The sequence below is a fragment of the Prionailurus bengalensis genome, chromosome D3, assembly GCF_016509475.1.
Source record: "Prionailurus bengalensis isolate Pbe53 chromosome D3, Fcat_Pben_1.1_paternal_pri, whole genome shotgun sequence".
Taxonomy (NCBI): domain Eukaryota; kingdom Metazoa; phylum Chordata; class Mammalia; order Carnivora; family Felidae; genus Prionailurus; species Prionailurus bengalensis.
The window spans coordinates 66,681,550-66,701,895 of record NC_057356.1 but is presented as its reverse complement, the minus strand read 5'-3'; the positions used below and the strand labels follow the sequence as shown (position 1 = coordinate 66,701,895).

The window sequence follows — 20,346 nt, the reverse complement described above, 5'->3', positions numbered from 1 at the left end:
TGACCTCTGCAGGCGGTGACCTCCACAGGACAGGGGTGGCGGCTCCTAACGGAGGGGCTCTAGGCAGTAGCCCCCGCTCGCAAATATCTCTCCCTGACCCCCACCCACGCTGGTGTCAGCCTCAGAATTTTACAATTACGTCTTCATGTCTTGGAATCCCGAATGATTGTGGCGTTCTAGGCTCACAGCATTGAGAAGCCCATGGCGAGTGTAGCCACTCAGCTGCCAGCTAACATTTTGTGTGAGCTAACAGCCGGCAGGTGGGCGTGTAAGTTCGTGTGCTTGGGGCGGGGGCAAGAGAGAAGGGATGGGGATGCCGACACTCAGGTGGGGGTATATTGCAGAGAGACCGTGGTTCCCGGAGGCCTGAGCTCCGTGTCAGGAGGGCTGGGGCGGAGGCACGCCTTGGCTTCCTTCGATGGCTTCTGTGGCCAGGGAGGTGCCTCCCTGCCAGGAGTATAACAGGGCTGGGTTGCCAAGACCAGCTGTAACACAGAGGCAGATGGGGAGACACTGGTCAAGAGAGGAGTGCCTTGGCTTCCTCGCGGTGCTGGAGATCACCGAGGGTGTCTCTTCTGCTGCCGTCACCTATATCACAGACCCTTGTGAGTACTGGGGCCTGGGCACCTGGTGCTTGCACGGTCGTCTCATTTCTGAGGCTGCATCCCATGCTCGGGGCAGATGGCGCTTTTTGGGTGACCAGTGCAATATGTTGCCCCCAGGTGGGTGACCAGCAGAGAGCTGGGGCCATGGCCCACTCTGACGTATAGAGGAGTCACCACCATCAAACCCAGCCCTGTAGGGTCCAGACCCAACTTCTCCTTATTGGCAAATCTCATTCTTCCTTGAGGACTCAGAGCAGAGCCCCTTCCCCACAAGCTGTCCTCATTGCTCTGAATTCCTGTTGCACTTACTCTGGTTCGACAGCCATCCTTGTCCTGGTCTTCAGCACCTTGGCCAGTCTAGCCTGTCTTCTTAACTGGACAGTAGGTTCTCTAAGGGCTGAGCTGTGTCTTTACTGATCTCCGTGCATCATCTCTGCCGTCTCCCCTCCCCAGAGCCCTCAGCACACTGCCATGCACATGTTAGGCTCTCCCAAAACTAGGTGATTGTTTTTGATGATAACAGTGACACCGGTGTTCATGACTTTCAGGACAAGCTCTTTACTGTGATTGCCAAGGTCCTACCCTGTGACCCTTCCACCTGTCTAGCCTTCTTTGCTGTAGGCTAGCTGCCCTTCCCCTGCTGCCTTCCATCCACACTGGCCTTCCACCAGCTCCCAGAGGCTCTGCTCTGTCCCAACATTTGCTGTTCCCTGGAGATGGCACCTTCTTCTTCTCCCAGCTAACTCCTTGTCACCCTTCCAACATCAGCCAATACTGCCTCCTCAGGGCCGTCTTCCTCCCCAGTCTGGGCAGGGACCTTTGTTCTCAGCCCCCGTAGAGCCTTTTCCTTTGCTGAATTCCCAGTTTTGGCCTTTCTGGTGACTCTCCACAAACAGTGTGATGGCTGGTTGTTGGCCACTCAAAGAACTAACAGCCCTTGTCTGCCCAACAGGTGGCTGGACAAGGATAAGGATGATGGTCAGTTGGTCCGAGAGTTGCTGCCCAGTGATAGCAATGCGACACTGAAGAGTAAGTTGTCCTGAGACCAGGTGGTGGGTGTGCCCCTGATGAGAGAGGCGTCCTCCCGGCTCTTGAACTGTTCATGTCATTCCCGGAGGGCAGCAGTGGGGAGGGTGGAGGGGACGAGGCTCTGAGGGAGGATCTGGAATCCTCTTCTCTGTAGTCTCTTTGTGGCATTGGGTATGGGCCCCTGAGTGCACACAGGCCTCTGTTGATGAGAGCAACAAAGGAGGCAGCACCAGCCAAACAGACGTGTCTATCCTCCCTTGTGCACCTACGATGCAGACCTTTCTGGGTGATAAAATGGAAGAACACCAACATGGCATCCTGTTTTGTGACAGGGAGCTTCGGGCCCACTTGAGGATTTCACTCCTGGCTGGCTACTTCTGAACTATTGACATCTTGAGCCAAACATGTAACCTTCTAAGGCTCTGATTCCTCACTTGTAAAGCCAAGATCAGAATACATATACAGTGCATATATAATGCGCTAAACACGGTCTGCAAAGCTTGACGTTCCTTTGTTTCAGTGTCTTCATCCATCAGATGAGAAACTGGACAGGGTGGTTGTTTGAGGTCCTTCATTCAAGTCTTTTACACTCAGTGGTCTTTGAATGCTTTCCTGTTGTCGGCATGTTCATACCTTGCGGGCAGGCCAAACAGGGATCAGCGTCCCAGTGTTGTTGATGAGGGGACCTGGCAGAGATGAAGGGAGCCCTGCCCCATCACAGGGCAACTTACGGAGAGCAAGGGTTAGGCTGACCACCACCACCCCACCCCCGCCCCCCGTAAACCAGTGTCCCTCCCTGGCTGCGGATTGCCCTCCTGCTGCAGCCCTTTCCACCCACCCTGCACTAATCCCTCCCTCCCTGCCTCCCACCTTGGACTCCCAGACTTCCGCTACCACATCAGCCTGAAGACCGGGGACGTCTCTGGGGCCAGCACAGATTCCAGGGTCTACATCAAGCTCTATGGGGATAAATCTGACACCATCAAGCAAATTCTTCTCGTCTCTGACAACAATCTGCAGGACTATTTTGAACGTGGCCGGGTGGATGAGTTCACGCTGGAGACCCTGAACATTGGAACTGTAAGTCTCCTTCCCAAGACCATGTGACATGCTCTCACCCACCCCGCATGTGTCCACGTGTGGGTGCACGCACACACTCACATGCACACGCACTCATGCACACATTGCACACTCACATACACACAAACACACTCTCACATGCATATGGGTGAACACATTTTAAAGGGAAAAGATGCCCTCTTGGGGGTTAGCGAAGTACATTACTTTCCAGCTATGACCCGGAGCAGCAGAATATATGTGAACAGTGGTTAAGCTCCCAGAGTCCGTTTAGGGGCAGAATGTGTATTTTTGTGTCTATAGTTCCAACATTTCCTTTACCTACATAGGCAAGACCAATGTAGCCGGGTCCCAGACACTGGAGAAGGGGACACAGGCATGTGGGGAAGGAAAAGAGGAGAAGGGAAAAAAATGAAAAGAGGGGCTGAAAATCTTCCCAATTCCAAACTTGAGTACCCATCTATCTGAATTATGCTCAGGAAACCTGTTTCAATGTACAACCCCAGCAACACTGGAGAGATACTGCCTTAGAAGATGGCACCTGAGGGTGTCCCTCTGTCAAGGACCCAGTGGCCCGGCTGCTAGAAATCTGAGCAGTTCATCTAGAAGAACACAGATCTAATGCCCTCAACCATAGTGTTGGAAACTTTTCTGGAAATGTCCAAGCTGGGCTTCTTGTTAGCACCTGTCCTTCTCAAGGTGTGGCTAGCAGGAGTTGGGATGCTGACAAGCTCCCATCTGTGACCTTACTTTCCTGTCCCTTTCCCCTCTCTCTCAGCCTCACCATATTTCAGGTACTCCATCAAAGTGCTCTCATGTCAGTCATTTATCTCTTGATGGTAATGAGCTTAAATCACAGTCTTCCTTCCTCAAAATGTATTTACATTTTCAGCTGAATTAATAATCGTGGAGTGAGATGCTCTTCCCTTTACTGAGGATTTCTGGCAACCGCCCCAGATGGATGAGACATCTGAGGGGAGGGGAATGGCATCTGGGGACTTTCCTTGCTTTTTTGAAACCCCCTCAACAAGCAGTGTGGCCAAGAGGTTGGGAGAGCCAGCTCTGGCTGCTGATGGCCCAAGGCTCCATGTTTCCACTTACCTGCTGAGCCTGTAAGTTTCTTCACCTTTGCTTGTCTCCATTCATAACAACAGGGGACACCAGGGGGATTGTTATTGGCATTAACCATGTTGATAGCACCCACATGCCCACAGTAGGTGCTCAGTAAGCTGGCGGTTAATCAACAGTCGCGCCATGTAGGTGCTGGGCATTCTGGAATTGAAAGAACTTCAGGAGTTCTGTCCTTAAGGAGCTTCCCATCCTGTCAGGTAGAAGACACTTGTCCCTGTCTTTACTCTTCCAGCTGATCCCATTGCTGTCCCAGCACCACAGACAATGAAGCTCTCCTGTGGCCCTTGGCACTCACCCAGAAGGCTCTCAGGCTTTGTAAACAAACTTGTTTCCTTCCTACAATTCCAGGGGACCCAGGCTACATGCACTCAGTTCTGATGCTATTTTCATTATCAGCCGCAAGAGGCACTTAGCACTCATAAGAGCGAGAACAGGGCTTAGAGGAACAATTTTCTAACTCTAGCCTTCTGGCACCAGACTCATGGCTAGCATTACCCCTTCAAACCATCACAGAGAGAAGCTGAGGGGAGGGGGAGGGACCAGCAGGGATCTCAAGGCTATTTGATAATTCTGTCTAATGTTCGAATCGCCCCGTAAACAGCATTAAAAAAAACAAAACGCACTAAAGGGATTTGAACATTGAAGAACCAAGTACTCGTGAGGATGGTAACATGATGATCTACGCAGTGGTCTGTGTTAAATGTAAAGATATTAAAATGTAAAATAGCAAAGTAAGTGGACTACTGAGCGTTACTGGAAAGAGAAAGATGTTCCTCAGGGCCAAGAGTGAGAGAAGGGATTGAGCACAGAACCAAGGGATACATCAGAGAAGAAATGCAGAAATGGGTACGGTACTGTCTTGTTTAAACAAAGCAAAGCCAAACCAATAACACGGCTACCGAAGCAAATGGTTAATGTTTTGAATGTTTGCTTCCTTGTGTGGCCACCACTCAACACAATCACAGACATGCTGGAGTCACACCCGCTCCCCAACTTGCTTCTCACAACTACCACAAGGGTGAGCTCCTCTTAAGAGGAAGGAACAAAGGCTCCGGCGGGGAGAAGTGCCCCGACTGGCTGATGGTGGACAAGACTGGGAACCAGCCTCCTCCTGCTGAGCCCCCCTCTTCTGGGGAGCTGGAGGTCTGGGTCAAGGAAAGCAGTTTGTACCAGTGTTGGTGGTGGGTGGGAGGTGGGTGGAAGCATGGAGATTTCTGTGCACCAGCTCTTTGCTCACTCGCACCCTGGGTTTCTTTCTAGATCAGTCGGCTGGTGATTGGGCATGACAGCACAGGCATGCACGCCAGCTGGTTCCTCGGCAGTGTCCAGATCCGCGTGCCCCGCCAAGGCAAGCAGTACACCTTCCCTGCCAACCGCTGGCTGGACAAGAACCAAGCTGATGGGCGCCTGGAGGTGGAGCTCTATCCCAGTGAGGTCGTGGAGATCCAGAAATGTATGGAAGCAGCAGTGATGGGACCACCAGCATTGTTTCCCTGCAGGATGGGGTGTGGGGAAGGAGAAGAGACTGTGGGGTGACTTAACTTGATTCCAAGGGAGAGGCTTAGGGGAGATGATGGTGCTTCTGATTGCCTGCGGTGCCATGGTTCTAGGAGGGGAAAAGCGGCTCAAATTACAGATAGGGAAAGTGAGGACTCCGTGGATGAAATATTTTTTTCTGGAATAAAGGCAGCAAATGATTCTATTAAGAAATGTACATTCTCGGGGGCGCCTGGGTGGTGCAGTCGGTTAAGCGTCCGACTTCAGCCAGGTCACGATCTCGCGGTCCATGAGTTCGAGCCCCGCGTCAGGCTCTGGGCTGATGGCTCGGAGCCTGGAGCCTGTTTCCGTTTCTGTGTCTCCCTCTCTCTCTGCCCCTCCCCTGTTCATGCTCTGTCTCTCTCTGTCCCAAAAATAAAAAAATAAACGTTGAAAAAAAAATAAAAAAAAAAAAGAAATGTACATTCTCAGCCCTGTGTACAGGAGTTTGAGACATAGTCTGTGTCTTCTTCTGGGAAGACTGGCTGAGGAGATAAAGCTGTTTATTTATTCATTTATTGAATAAGTATATATATTGACTTTCTCTGAGCCAGCACTGCCCTAGGCACAAAATAGGTGAAACTTGCCCTTGTGGAATTTACATTCTACCAGGGGAGGCAAACAATAAATATATAATACAATGCCAAGTAAGAGCTATGAAGAAAATGAAGCAGGATAGGATGTTAGGAATGACATGGGGGTGGGGGACTTTTTTGGACAGGATGACAACATCTCTGAATGAGGGTGAAGTTCACAGTGATCTCTCCTCAACTATCCTGTAGGTTTCTTGAGGGCTGTATCATATACACATGCTGTGTAATGGTACCTGCCACTGTGAAGAATCAACTTTCTCTTTTTAGAAGTTAGAACTTGATTTCCATCACAATAATACAGGTACTAGTTAATAAGATACAGATTTTTAGGAAGCAGTAGTTCCCTTCTCCTTACCATCTCCCTTCTTCAAAGGTAACAATTGCTTTCACTTTCCCTCTGAAGTTTATCTCCGTATTTTTAATAATTTGCTTGCCAATTCCTTGATTATTTTATTCATAGACATGAACTCTTGACTTCTTACAATGGAAGATGAGGGTTTAGCTCTTTTAACACACATGAATGTGTGTGTGTGTGTGTGTGTGTGCATCCATTTCTCCCAGCCTTCAATAAAATTAAATCAGTATTCAATTTTTACATCATTATGACTATGTAAATATTATACATTCTGAAACACATACTGTATGATGATTACATTTCAATTTTTGTACAACTCTTTGTTTTTTCTGGAGTTAATGATAGCCTCAGTTTTCATCTATATAGTTTTCTATATACCCATCTGTATTTCTATATACCCACCTATCTGTATTAGTTTGCTAGGGCTGCCATAAAAAAATACCACAGAATAGATGGCTTTAACAACAGAAATCTATTTTCTCACAGTTCCAGAAGCCAGAAGTCCACGACCAGGGTGTCAGCAGATCACATTTCTTCTGAGGCCTTTTCTTTGCCTTGCAAATAGCTGCCTTCTTGCTGCATGTTCACATGGTCTTTCCTTTAGGCATTTGCATGTCTGTGTCCTAGTATCTTCCTCTTATAAAGATACCAGTCATATAGGATTAGGGCCTCACTTTAATGACCATAATTGAACTTAATTTTCTCTTTAAAGGTCCTATCTCTAAGTCACATTCTGAGATACTAGGGGTTAGGACTTTAATACATGAATTTGCGTTGGAGTACGAGACAGTTCTCCCATAACATCATTTTATCTCCATCTCCCCAATTGAACTAAAATTCTTTTCATAATTCTGTTTCCTCTCTACCTCCTTCCGCTCACTCCTTGCCCCAAGACATTCCTTTAGGAACCTCTGTCCTCCTGCTCTCTAGGCTGCCATGAAGCTGTCCTTTTGGGACTTCCTTTTGCCCATCTTTTTGGAAATTCCTTTCTTTTTTGATTTCCTATTTCCTGGACTTCGTGTCTTTCTCTTCTTTGGTTTCTTCCTTCTTTTCGTTTCTACTGGATAGCTTCCTGAGAAAATGTGCATGGAAGAGAAAAGTTGAGACCTTGCATGTCTGGGAATGTCTTACAATTGATCAGGAATTTGGCTCATTATAGAATTCTTAGTTAGAATTCATTTTCCCTTAAAGTTTAGAAGGAATTATTCTACCATTTTCTAACTCCCAGTGTTGCAGTTTGGAAGTCTGATACCATTCTGCTATCCAACCCTTTAGGGTTTTTTCTCTCTAGAAGTTTATAGGATCCTATTTTTATACCTGGAATTCTGAAATTTCATGATGTCCTCACTGCCTTTTGTGATCTTAGTTTCATCCATTACTCTGGATTCATCACGGGCTCCTTCTATGGAGAATTTTTTAATTCTGAGACTTTTATGGGTATTTCTTTAACAATTTCTAACTCTCTATCCTCTGTCTTCTTGGTAAGATGTTGCAATTCCTCTACTTTTCTTACCTGTCTATCATTTGTTATTTTGTTCTTGAGAAATTTCCTCTATTGTTCTTATGAGCTGTCCTTGACTGTATCCTTACTATGGACTATTTTATTTCAGCTACCACATGTTGATTTCTAATAGCTGGTTCTTGCTCTCTGGTCATTTTTATCATAGTTTTGTGTAATTCTGGCTGCCTATTGCTCTAGGATCTGACAGAGGGAATGAGGTTGTGGGTTCTGTCCATTCAGAATGCCAGCTTTTACTGAATCCCCCCATTGTGCAAATGCTTGCCTACCCTCACTCCCAGCTGATCCTGGTATCTCTAGTTCAACTTCTTTAGGCTCTCAGCCAGTCCTCTTATTTTCTGCCCCAAATCTCTCATATTGCTATGGTAATGGAAGAGCCCCCCTCTTGTTGAAAATAACAATCTTACCTTGAAAATAAAAATCACGATATCATCTTATGGCATTTCTGTGAGGGTAAGTCTTGACAGTAGTCGCTGAAAAACCATGATCCCATAGTTCTGGAAGACATCTCCCTCATCGTCAGAAATGGTGCACACCTAGTGGTGCACACCTCGAACACATTTCCACCCTCTAACTTCTTACTAACGTATTACTTCAGGACACAGACATCTCTCTCTGGGTGTAGATGTATCTGTTGATGTCATCTGAAAGGTGCATATATTTAAATAAAAATTATAATTTCAGGGGTCCCTGGCTGGCTCAGTTGGTAGAGCATGCAACCCTTGATCTTGGGGTCATGAGTTCAAGCCCCATGTTAATGTATGTATTTTAAGAAAAGAAAGAAAGAAAGAAAATTCTAATTTCAGTCCCATGTCCTTTACTGAACATAAGGAAGCCTTTGCTTCTTTCTACTCCATGGTGTATTCCCAGAGGCCGGCAGACAGCAGTGAGTGCTCACTGGTATATTAATGACTCCTCATGCCTGGCTCCGGAAGTCGCGTGTAGTACAGTGGATCACTGGGGTCTGGAGTCTGATTGCTTGAGTTTGCCATTTCGACCACCCACTCAATTCCTTTAAGCCTCAATTTGTCAGCCTGCAAAATGGCACTGATAGTCCTCATCTCGATGCTGCGGAGAGGGTTAGATGAGATGGTGCCTGTGAAGCACCAGGCGTGGCACAGGGTCAGGAATGTTGGCTTTGCTGCTATCACTGCTATTATTAATATTACCGAATGTCCTGTTTTCTCCCCACATGCCCACCCAGTGGTCCATTATGAGGTTGAGGTTTGGACGGGGGATGTGGGCGGTGCAGGCACCACTGCCCGAGTCTACGTGCAGATCTATGGCGAGGACGGCAAGACAGAAGTGCTCTTCCTGTCCAGCCGCTCGAAAGTTTTTGAGCGGGCATCCAAGGACACGTTCCAGGTGTGTGTGGGTAAGGCAGCGGGAGTGCCCACAGAGGGCCAGGGGATGCCCCAAAATGAAGGGATTGGACTAGCTCAGTGGTTCTCGTCCCTGGCTTCTTAGAATCACCTGGAGAGCTTTAAGAAAAAAAAAAAGTGCTGCCTGGCCCACATCCGGATCAGTTAAGTCAGAACCTCTATGGTGGGATGTGTTTTCAGGGTATGCTTCTGAAAGCTCTGCCGGGAGGCTAACAAGCTGCCAATTCCGAGAACCGCTGGAGTAGATGATTCTAATTTGACAAAATATGTCCTGAAGCCCCTGGTTACTGCATCCACTGCCAGCCTGTGATTGTACAGCTCTCTCCACCTGTGGGCAGGGCCACGCTTCGAGGCAAGATCTGGGGAGGAGCCTCCTGGCTGCGTTCTTGATGCCCCAGGATTCTGTACTTCCCTTTGAGTAGAGAAGAAAAAGATGAGAATGTGAGCATGTTGTTGGCAGGGGAGGAGAATGCAGGTGTAACGCCCTGTGGGGGACACATGAATGTTTCCTGTGGGATACTAGTGCGTGTGAGTGAGTGTATGTGTGTGTGTGTGTGTGTGTGTGTGTGTGTGAGTGTGTGTGTAGGCAGGTATGTGTGTGCAGGGAGCATATTCATGCTGGGTGCTCTGTGTGTGTTTGTGAGCCTCAGGTCACTTGGCCCTCAGCAAAGAGTCCTACCCCAGTGCCCGGCAGGGTCTGATTGAGCTTGGTCAGGGCATATGGAACGTTGGTGCTGGAGGGGGCCTCACTGAGGCCAACCCCCCATAACACTGCTGAGAAGGTAGAGGCCCTAGCATTTCACCTCTCTGAGCCTCAGATTCTTCCTCAGTTCAAACCTAGCCTTAGAGTGCCTCCCTAGCCTGCTTCGAAGTCCTTAGAAGGGTCAAAACGGTGAAGGTCAGGGAATGTACTCAGGAAATTGTGGCCAGTTGTGGGGGTGGGACAGAGCAGAGCATCTTCCAATGCAGCATGCCGTGTGGCTGGAAGTGATGCGGTCATGAATGCGGTCATGGGAGACGCATGGGTGCTGAGAAGACAGATGTGGGAAGAGGGGATGGTGAGCAGGCCCAACTGGAGAGGTTGAAGGCAGGGATGCTCTGACTTGGAAAATGCTGGGGAGGAGATCTAATGTGCTGAAGAACGAACTTACCAGGCCCAGAGCCCATCCCCTAAGTAGCTGAGAGGGAAAAATGCCTCTCCTTCAGGGCTCCTGGGCTCTCATTTTGGCTGATAACTTTCTCACAAAGGTGGTTTTGGCCTACATTGTGGCTTCATGAACAGAGTCAGAAGACCTGAGTTCTCATCTAGGCCTGGACTCCAGTTATGGGGCACTGAGAAACTCAGGTCCCCAGTCACCAGGACACATGTGGAAAAATTGGTGGCACCAGGCTTTGAAAAGTGTCAGACACCCAGAAGGGGCCCATCAGAATGGGGAACAGAGTGGCTCAACCAGCAGGTACCCCATGTGGACCCTCCCCTGAGCTCTGTGGGGCTAGACCTCACTGCAGGGTGAGGCTTAGAACAGAGTAAGGAGATCGAAGGCCGAGGACCTAATCTTCTGAAGAAAAGCTAAAGCTAAATCCATCCACGCTCTGCCAGACTGTGCCGGAGAGAAGCAAGAAAGAACAGTCCCTGTCTTAAGTAATTCCCCGTTCAGGTGGGCGGGGAGCAGCTCATGTGGACAGGGAGGGCATCCAGGACAGACCAGAACCACGGCCAAGGTCTGGGCTCCCTCTGCACTGCCAGGGAAAGAAGCCTGTGCTGGGGGAGAGGCCTGGGGTCCCTGGGGACATGGGGGAGGGGGTTGGGTGTATTTTTGAAAAATAACACGGTTTTCTTGCTCATTACATACAAAAGTTGTATATGATTCATGCTGAAAAAAACTTTGGAAAGAGAATGCGGAAAAGCACCAACTGAAAAGGAAAGTAGTAATAAGGTTCAGGAAATGAAATGAATGGATTTCCTTGGAGGCAGAGGAAGGAATAAAGGCGCTCTGGGTGAGGGGAGTGCATGAACAGAGGTGTGGAACCAGGAGTGACAGGAATGAATGCGACGTGCATGTGTGTGTGCGTGCATGTGTGTGTGCGTGCATGTGTGGATGTGGGGCGGGGTGAAGGGAGAGAGGCAGGGAGACCATCCTGACTACGACCCAGGGGTTAGAAGGAAGTAAGTGTGGGTGGAAGGAGGGGCTGCAAGAGGTGATGGAAGGCCGGCCGAACAAGCAGGCTGAGAAAGAGGGAGCTGGTGGAAGCTTGTGAGCTCGAGGCCCCGGGCGTCCCCACTGGGGCTCCGCACATAGGCCCAGGCCTGGCTGCACAGGGGAGGTGGGGAGGACGCCAGGGGCCCCCCCAGCCACTGCCCTGCGCTTTGCACAGCTGGAGGCGGCGGACGTGGGTGAGGTCTTCAAGATCCGGCTGGGGCACACGGGCGAAGGCTTCGGACCCAGCTGGTTCGTGGACACGCTGTGGCTGCGGCACCTGGTGGTGCGGGAGGTGGAGCTCACGCCCGAGGAGGAGGCCCGGAAGAAGAAAGAGAAGGACAGGCTGCGGCAGCTGCTCAAGAAGGAGCGGCTGAAGGCCAAGCTGCAGAGGAAGAAGAAGAAGAAGAAGAAGGGTAGCGACGAGGAGGACGAGGGGGACGAGGAGGAGGAGTCCTCGTCGGAGGAGTCTTCGTCTGAGGAGGAGGAGGAGGAGGAGACCGAGGAGGAGGAGGAAGAGGAGGAGTTTGGGCCGGGGATGCAGGAGGTGATTGAGGAGTACAAGTTCGAAGCCCACCGCTGGCTGGCCCGGGGCAAGGAGGACAATGAACTTGTCGTGGAGCTGGTGCCGGCAGGCCGGCCGGGTCCTGAGCGTAAGCCCGAGGAGGGGTCTGCAGGTCTGCTGAAGGGGGCCAGGTGAAGGGGGGTGTCTAGCTCGCCAGTCATGTGGCAGCCCCATAGCGGGGCACCCGTCATGGTTCCCAAGTGGGTCTCCTGACCTGTGACAGGCCTCTGCCTGGGGTTAGCCCTGCCCCCTCGGGCGGCTCTCAGGGGGAGCCTGGATGTAGCTCCCGATGACTGAAAGTGGGACATAACGTAGGAGGACGGCCAAGGGCGTCTCCCCTTGACTCTCAGGCTCCTGGGCCTCATGGCAAAGAAAAGTCTTGAGCAGTGGGGAGGGATAGGGTCTTTCCAGGTTAGTGCAGATGTGGAGGAATCTGTAGGTCCTTCCCGCTCCCACGAGCTGGCTGGATCCGAGAGGCTGAGCCTCAGGTCCACCCCGAGGCCTAGGTGTCCTCAACGCCACGTTTTTCTCTGTCCCCAGCCAACACCTATGAGGTCCAGGTAATCACGGGGAATGTGCCCAAGGCCGGCACCGATGCCAATGTCTACCTGACCATCTACGGGGAGGAGTACGGGGACACAGGCGAGCGGCCCCTGAAGAAGTCGGACAAGTCCAACAAGTTTGAGCAGGGCCAGGTAGAGTGGGGGCTCTCTGGCCCTTGCGTGGGTGGTGGCGACTGCTGGTTCCGGAGGCCACACCCCCACCAGCACGGTGTCCAGCAGGGTGCTTTGTTGAGTCTACCCAGATGTAATCAGAGCGGTTCCTCTGTGAGCTCTGGCGCCTTGTGGTGGGGGGCATAAGATAGGCCGGGGAGGGGAGCGTCGAGCACCACGAAGCCCACAGGAACTGACCAGAGATATTACAGGTAGCAGACGCTCAGGCGCTGAGGGGGTGGAGCAGGGGGGTTCAAGGAGGAAGTGCCAACAGCGCTTTGGGGAAAACATGGTAGGAAGGAGAGCTGTACACTGGGCCATGGTGGGTGAGTGTGGGATGGGTGCCCACGATTACCGTGAGAGGTGTTCCCCGAGGATGGGTCCAGGGGACAGAGATGTGGGGTGGAAATCTGGAAGACCCAGCTCGAGGACAGGGAGTCTTCCCACTGTGCTGTGTTAATGCTGAGCCAGGGGGCGCACTGCCTCTGGGAAGCTTGATGAGCCCAGTTAAGGGGGGTGGGGCATGAGAGCCTTGAAAGAAGGTTGAGAAGCCTGGACTCAGTCCTGGTCCTGCCTTAGCGGGAGCCACGAAGGCTTTTGAGCGGTGAAAGAAATGCACGCACACCCCTCTTCCAGGTATCATGGGGAGAGTGTGAAAAATCCAGCTGTCATCTTTGTCCTTCAAGATGTTACAATATTATCTGGCTGGAAGACTGTCCCCAGCTCACCTTTCTCATTCCTGCCCCTGATCCCAAAGCCACATTTCCTCATCCACACAGAGGAAGAAGAGAAACCAAACCCATGAAAGTACTTCTGGGCTCCTCTGATTTCTTTCAGAGGCTGCCTGCTTTTTCTTTCAACACTGCCTTGCCATGACTTGAGGTTTAGGGTTTATTTCCATAGCCACTATGATCCTGGATTGGAAGAAAACTGTCATAGAGGACGTAACTGGTACAATGGATGAAATTTGAATATGGGCTTGTATGTTAGATAATAGTATTGTGTCAATAGTATTGTGTTTCCTGAGTTTGGTAATTGTCCTGGGATTATATGAGAATCACCTGTTCTTAGGAAAGCTATGATGAAGAATTCAGAGGTGAAGAGTCATGGTATCTGCCATTTACTTTTAAACGTTTCAGAAAAATAATAGCAAAAGAGAGAGGGAAAGCAAATATTGCAAAATGTAGGTGAAGGGCATATAAAATTTCATTGTATTGTTTCTGCAAATTTTCTGTAGACTTGATTGTTTTTCAATATAAAGAATTTAAGAAGTTACAGCCAAGAGGAATCCCTTATCAGGTCCCGATGTCGCCTGCCTCCTGCAGTGCAGACGCGTATATTGGGCTACGCTCACGGCCTTCCTACTCACATGGTGAGGGAGTGCAAGTCTCCTGTTCCTGTGAATCACTTTGGATTTACACTTTGAATTCTGTAAATCACCTTGGATTTGCACTTTGGCTCATCCCAGGTGCTTAGAATGCGTGGCTGAAGGGGCTTATGCACACATGTGCACACATAGCACAGGGTTGCAGCACACACCCAACAATGGGCCCTCCACAGGCGCACGCACACACACACACACACACACCCCACAACACAAACGCGGGTGGCCAGCCCACCTGCCTTCTCCTCTGCCCCTCACGGTCACCTTCCTGGCCTTCCCACTCCTCCTAGCACCCTTTGGGACACAGAGTGAAAAGACCCCTGGTGTGGGCAGGTTATAAAAGAGTGCAGATCACACACAGTCAACTGGCTGCCACAGGTTTCCACACCCCTTTCCCTCAATGGTTTGAGTCTCCCTGCCGGCCCCAGGATCCCCCAGGTGCTGATGTGTAGGGGGGGTGGGGTGCACCATGTCTCAGGGCAGGGGGGGGGCATCCCTCTGAGTGCTTCTCTGGCCCTTCCCAGACAGATACCTTCACCATCTATGCTATTGACTTGGGGGCTCTGACCAAGATTCGGATTCGCCATGACAACTCAGGCAACAGACCGGGCTGGTTCCTGGACAGAATAGACATCACTGACATGAACAATGAAGTCACGTGAGTGGGGCTTGAGGGGAGGGGGGGAAGGCCATGCCTGCTTCTTAGTCCTGAGAAGAGGGCTGAGGGTGGGGTGGTTGGGATGTCTGAGGCTGGGGCGGGGTGGTGGCTGTATGTTAGTTTGGCTCCTGTGGCTGGCTGGGTGGGCACTGCCTCTCTCTCTCCCCTCTCACTGGGAAGCCCCCTGGAGTTCCTGCCCTGGCAGGTGACAGGACCTCCAATCTAGCTCTTGAGATCCATCAGTTCAGAAGGTCGGGTTTCCTGTCCCTGTCAGACCTCCACTGGCCTAGTCTCCATGCCTAGACTTAGTCACTCATCCGTGTCTCCACATATGAAGTGGCTTCCAGTACAATGTTTTAATGTTCTAGACCAGGGGTAAGCACACTTTTTCTCTAAGGGCCAGGTAGGAAATATTTTAGGCTTTGGGGCCATTTGGTCTCTGTCATAATTGATCTGTTTGACTTTGCAGCAGGGAAGCAGCCATAGGTGATACTTGGTGGATGTGGCCGTGTTCCAATAAAACTTTATTCGTGAACACTGAAACTTGAATTTCATGTCATTTTCACATGTCACAAAATAACAGTGTTCCTTAGATTTTCTTTTTTTCAGCCATTTTAAAAATGTAAAATTCAGGGGTACCTGTGTGGCTGTTGATTAAGCGTCTGACTCTTGGTTTTGGCTCAGGTTGTGATCTCGAGGTTCGTGGGTTTGTGCCCCACAATAGGCTCTGTGCTGACAGGGTGGAGCCTGCTTGGGATTCTCTCTCTCCCTCTGCCTCTCAAAATAAATAAACTTAAGACAATGTAAAATTCATGCTTAGTTTGTGGGATGTACATAAACAGGTGAGTGGGCCACATTGGGCCCACAGGCCATAGTTTGCTGGCCCCTGCTCAGGATTCCCAGCTACCACCAGGAGCTAGGTTGAGGAAGGCATATTATCCTCCTGACAGGTGAAGGAACCATGCCCCAAGGAGGTGAAGCCGCCACACCCCCAGAGCCCATTCATGCCAGAGCCAAGGTCAGAACTCCAGACCATCAATGATGAGTCTGGTGCGTCTCCATCATTAGGCCCCATTGCCTCTTGAGCAAAAGGGGCCATGGAGCAATAGACATGAAAAAAGGCTGGAGGTGTGATGGAGAGGTGCAGGGGGAGACAGAGAGGAAGGCAGGCAAGATCCTGAGTGTGTTGTAGGGCTGCTGAGTGCCCGCCAGTGTCCAGAATGTAGCGGGCACCCAATAAACAAACATACGTTGACTTAACTTCTTGGTCTGCAGTCTGGTGTCTCTTAGAGCAAGCCCTCTTCTTGGGCTACTCTCTGTGCAGGGCAAGGGGTGCGGAGGCTCACCCCATCTCCCACCTCCACCCCGCCCCACCAGCCCAAGAGACTGCCTCAGATGGGGACATCAAAGCACACCTCTCACATGGCCTGGTGTCCTGGCTTTCCGTGAGGTCATTGTGACGGCAGAGAAGGGCAGTGGGACAACGCTGTGGCCGGGAACCAGGGTCCTGAGCTGTGGTAGTCCTCTCTCAGAAACTTGCCAGGTCACCCTGAACTAAGTGCTCTGTTCTAGAACTAAGTGCTAATGAATGGGCTTTCATTCACTCTTCTGATAAATAGGCTTAATGATGTCAGCCCAGCTTACTTCTCAAGATGTTCTGAAAATCTAAGGCATTTAAGCTGGAAAAGGATAAAGTAGTGGCAAAAACAGAAGGACAGGAACAGACCAAATATCCCTGGCTTCCCCTTAGAGCTCCGTTAGGGTCAGTTAACTCTGTTCCATTGATTTGACATTTCTGGGCCAGCCCAACAATTTGTAAATTATTGTAGCCTTATAATCTATTTTAATATCTGTCAGTACTTGTCCTTTTTCATTATTCTTTAAAAATATTAGCTTTTCTTGCCTTTTCAAATCAAGACATTAAGTGATTTGAAGAAAAAAAATCCCGTTGGAATGTTGATGGTTATGCCATTAATCGTATGTGTGGAGAATTGTGTATTTAGAATATTAAGTGCTGCCCCAGGAGCGCATTTCCATTTATCCAATTGTTCCTTCTGGTATCCCAGTGATGCTTTACAATTTTCTACGGTCGTACTAAGTTTATGCCTAAATATTTTCTATTTTTATCGCTCTCGTGAATGGTATCCTCTCGTTCCCCATCCCCTTTCTTCCCTCCCTTTCTCTTTTCCTTCCCTCCCCCACTCCTGGCCCCCTCATCACCTCCCCCACCCTCATCATCCTGTCTTGTTGGTGTGAGTCAGGGTCCACCTCCCCATCTTCACCAGCCCTGGTCGGAGGCTCTTGCCTGGTCCCTCTGCTGCACCCTGGCCCCTCCTGTGTCAGGGGTGTGTTCCTCCTCTGCTCAACAACCTGCAGAGGCTCCCATTCACCCCCAGGTGAGAGCCAGAGCACTTCCAGTGGCCTGCCCCACACCCCCTCCTTAACTCTTGGTCCTGGTCTCCCTCCTGCTCACTCCTTGCTGTTCCTTGAGCCCAACAGCCAAGGGCCTTTGCATGTGCTCTCCCTTCTCCCTGGTCCTCCTTCCCCTAGTGGCTTACTCATGCTTTCTCTGAGTAAGGTCTCTGCTCAACAGTCATCTGCTCAGCAAGCCTCCCACCCTGGACCTTTTATTTCTCTTCCTTTGTTTCTTTTTCTGCACGTCACTAATGTTTGACCTACAATCGACTGCAGTATTTCATCATTGTTCCTTTCCCCACAACTGAATATAAGGTCCCTGCCTAAGGTAACGATTTCACCTGTCTTGTTCCCTGCAGCGTCCTCTCCAGCACCTAGAAGAGGGCCTGGTGCACAACAGGGTTGCCATAAATACTTACTAAATCAACTAATGAATACAAACCACATTTGCCGTGTTGACTCATTCATTCATCCAGCAAACACATGCCATCTAAGTGCGGAGAGTCAAGCGGCTCGTTCCGACTCTGCCCCTGAAGAACAGAAAACTGTGATGGTCTAGGAGGCAGATGTTTTAGGTTCATTTCCTGTCTCTTCCTTTCTTTACTTGTGTGGCCTTGGGAAAGTCACTTAAGCCCTCTGAGCCTCAGTTCTTCCATCCATGAAACGGGATGATAAAACTCCCACACAGCATTAAGATAACCCGTGTAAGGGCCAGGGCCGGGCCTGGCACCCGGCAAAAGGTAGCAGCGTGGCAGTAAGAACCCAGTCAGTTGGCATCTAAAAGTGGCTGCATAGCTAGGAAGGAATGGGCATGAGCGGGATTATGAAGGAACTCCTTGGGCAGCAGGAAAGGCAGAGCAAGGGGGCCGCTGTCTCAGGGCGGCACCCCCCAAATGGGGCTCAGGGACTGGGGGGTGAGGAGGGGGTCAGGGTGCTCCTCTGTCCGAGGTGACATTTCAGATGGGCCTTCACAAACCGTGATGTTTGGTGTTTGGAACAAAGGGCACTAAAGCGGCTGAACTGTGTGATGTGGGAGCCGAGGGGCAAGAGGGGCATGAACGGGCAGGTGGTGGGTAATTCTGTCCAACTCGTGCATGAAGGGAACAGGACAAGAACTTTGGGAAGGGAGGCCGGGGTGGGGGGTGCGGCTCCACAGCCAGAGGTTCCTAGGTGGCCAGCTTTTCCAGAAAGCCTGCTTCTTAATTTTTTTTTTTTTTTTTGAGAGAGGAGGCAGGGGGGTAGGCAGAGCGAGAGGGAGACACAGAATCTGAAGCAGGCCCCAGGCTCTGAGCTGTCAGCACAGGGTCTGACATGGGGCTCGAACTCGTGAACCACAAGATCATGACCTGAGCAGAAGTGGGACGCTTAACCGACTGAGCCACCAAGGTGCCCTTCCCAGAGAGCCTTCTGAGGCTGAGGTAGGAAGACAGAGAAGGAGCAGGGAGGCACTCATGAGAGATGTTGGCCTGGGGGCAGAGAGATTAAAGAGGATGTGATCTCCGGAGCCCCTGCTACCACACTGAAGTCACCCAAGCAGGATTCAGAGTGGCTCAGGGCTCTGATGCCCCGACAAGGCTAGCGCTCAGCAGGGTGGCAGCGGGGCCATGCCCAGTCCCTTCGGCCTCCAAGGCTGCCGGTTCTGGAGAGCAGCCGAGCCTGACTGGAAATACCTGGAGGAAGGGCCGGTGGGAGGGGAAGGGCAGAGGTGGATTGATCCACAATGCAAATTGCCAAAAAAGGAGAGCATTCTTTCTCTTCAAGTAGGGAGTGCTTGAGGTCCTTTGTAGGAGTCCCAAGCTGGCAGGAGGCAGTCAAGATGATTCAGAAAAGGCTTTTGAACGGTGGTTTGCAGCCAAGGGTGGCTTTGAGTGGGTGGTCCTGGGGTCTGAGGTCCCTCGTGGGTGGACTGGGGCTCTGCACACAGGCTCACATTCCCTCAAGAAAGGACCTCTCTGGTCCTTTGGGCTAGTAAGAAGATGGTGAAGCTGGGGAAATTTATCTGTGGCTTCCTCCAGCCTCCTCTAGCCTGGGAAGCCCCACTCCTTCGCCACTCTGAAAAAAAAAAAAGTTAAAAAAAGTGTCAGATTGATTTTGTATTGGTAGCCGTATTTGGAATGCAGAGAGGCTGTTCCCACCCCCTCTCCTCTGCTCAGATAATTCCTGGAGCCTTGGGTTGGCTTTAAGTAGCACGTTCTAAGGGGAATGTTGAAAAAAAAAAAAAAAGAAAGAAAAAATACATCTTCAAGGAAAGGATAGTGGCCGGTTAAGAAACTTAGAGTTATTGCAAGAATTTGAAGGAGGAAATGAGAACATTTCACCTTGATAGGAGATAGTGCCTTCCAGTGCTGTGGATACTTATGGCTGCCGGTGTATGTAGGGACTGTGAACATGGCAACAAGCAAGAAGATCCCGAGCTCAGGGGGTTAGTTTGCCTAATGGGGGACACAGACAGATTTATGCTCTCTGGGCAAACTCTTCCATCCTCATCACTTCCGTGACCATTTATTTGAGAATAGTGCCCACAATTTATATCTCCAGTCGTACCAGTCAGAATAGTCTAGGTTGTGCTGAGTAGCAAATGGCCCTAAAATGTCGTGTCCTAACACAATAGAAGCTTATTTCCTGCTCACACTGCATGTCCAGGACAGGGCATCGGGGGACTCTGCTCAATGTGATCGCTCAGCGACCCAGGCTGATGGGACGTTTTCCTCAACACATGTTTCCACGGTCATTCTTATAGTGGAAAGAGGTGTGACAAATCACCCACTGACTTAAAGATTCCTTACAGCCCAGAGATTCTAATCATATTAGCAAGGACTTAAAACTTCAAAGTCCTCCTAACATCCAAAGCTATGAACCTCGGATGTTTGGATTTCAGAACACATGACAGAAATGGTGGGATTTGGCAGGAGGGGTACATTGTTTTCAACTAGCACATCTTTGTTAAGTCGTTGACTCATCGGGCTCTGCTTTCTCCCTCTTTTCCATAGCTCTTGACTTGTTGAGGAAGTGAGGTTGTGTCATGTCTTCCTTCCTCCTTTAAGAGGTTAGCTGCTTTTTTGACCTGCATTAAAATCTAATACACTCAAGTTCAAAGAGGAAGAGGCAAATGCCGCAAAAGTTAGGAATATATTTAGTGTCCCAAGTTTTGCCCATATTCAGCCTGATATATTTTGCTTTCTCTAT

The 20,346-nt window shown here is 50.2% G+C and overlaps 1 protein-coding gene across 1 annotated transcript in view; it reads left to right on the top strand.

Annotated features, from left to right (window-relative positions):
- LOXHD1 (lipoxygenase homology PLAT domains 1) overlaps positions 1–20,346 on the top strand; it is a 153,017-nt gene that overhangs the window by 72,209 nt on the left and 60,462 nt on the right. Inside the window, exons 14-20 of the mRNA XM_043557181.1 lie at positions 1,558–1,634; positions 2,518–2,714; positions 5,103–5,295; positions 9,050–9,210; positions 11,604–12,078; positions 12,531–12,685; positions 14,612–14,745. Coding sequence (XP_043413116.1) covers positions 1,558–1,634; positions 2,518–2,714; positions 5,103–5,295; positions 9,050–9,210; positions 11,604–12,078; positions 12,531–12,685; positions 14,612–14,745 — 1,392 coding nt within the window. The remainder of the gene's footprint in view (positions 1–1,557; positions 1,635–2,517; positions 2,715–5,102; positions 5,296–9,049; positions 9,211–11,603; positions 12,079–12,530; positions 12,686–14,611; positions 14,746–20,346) is intronic.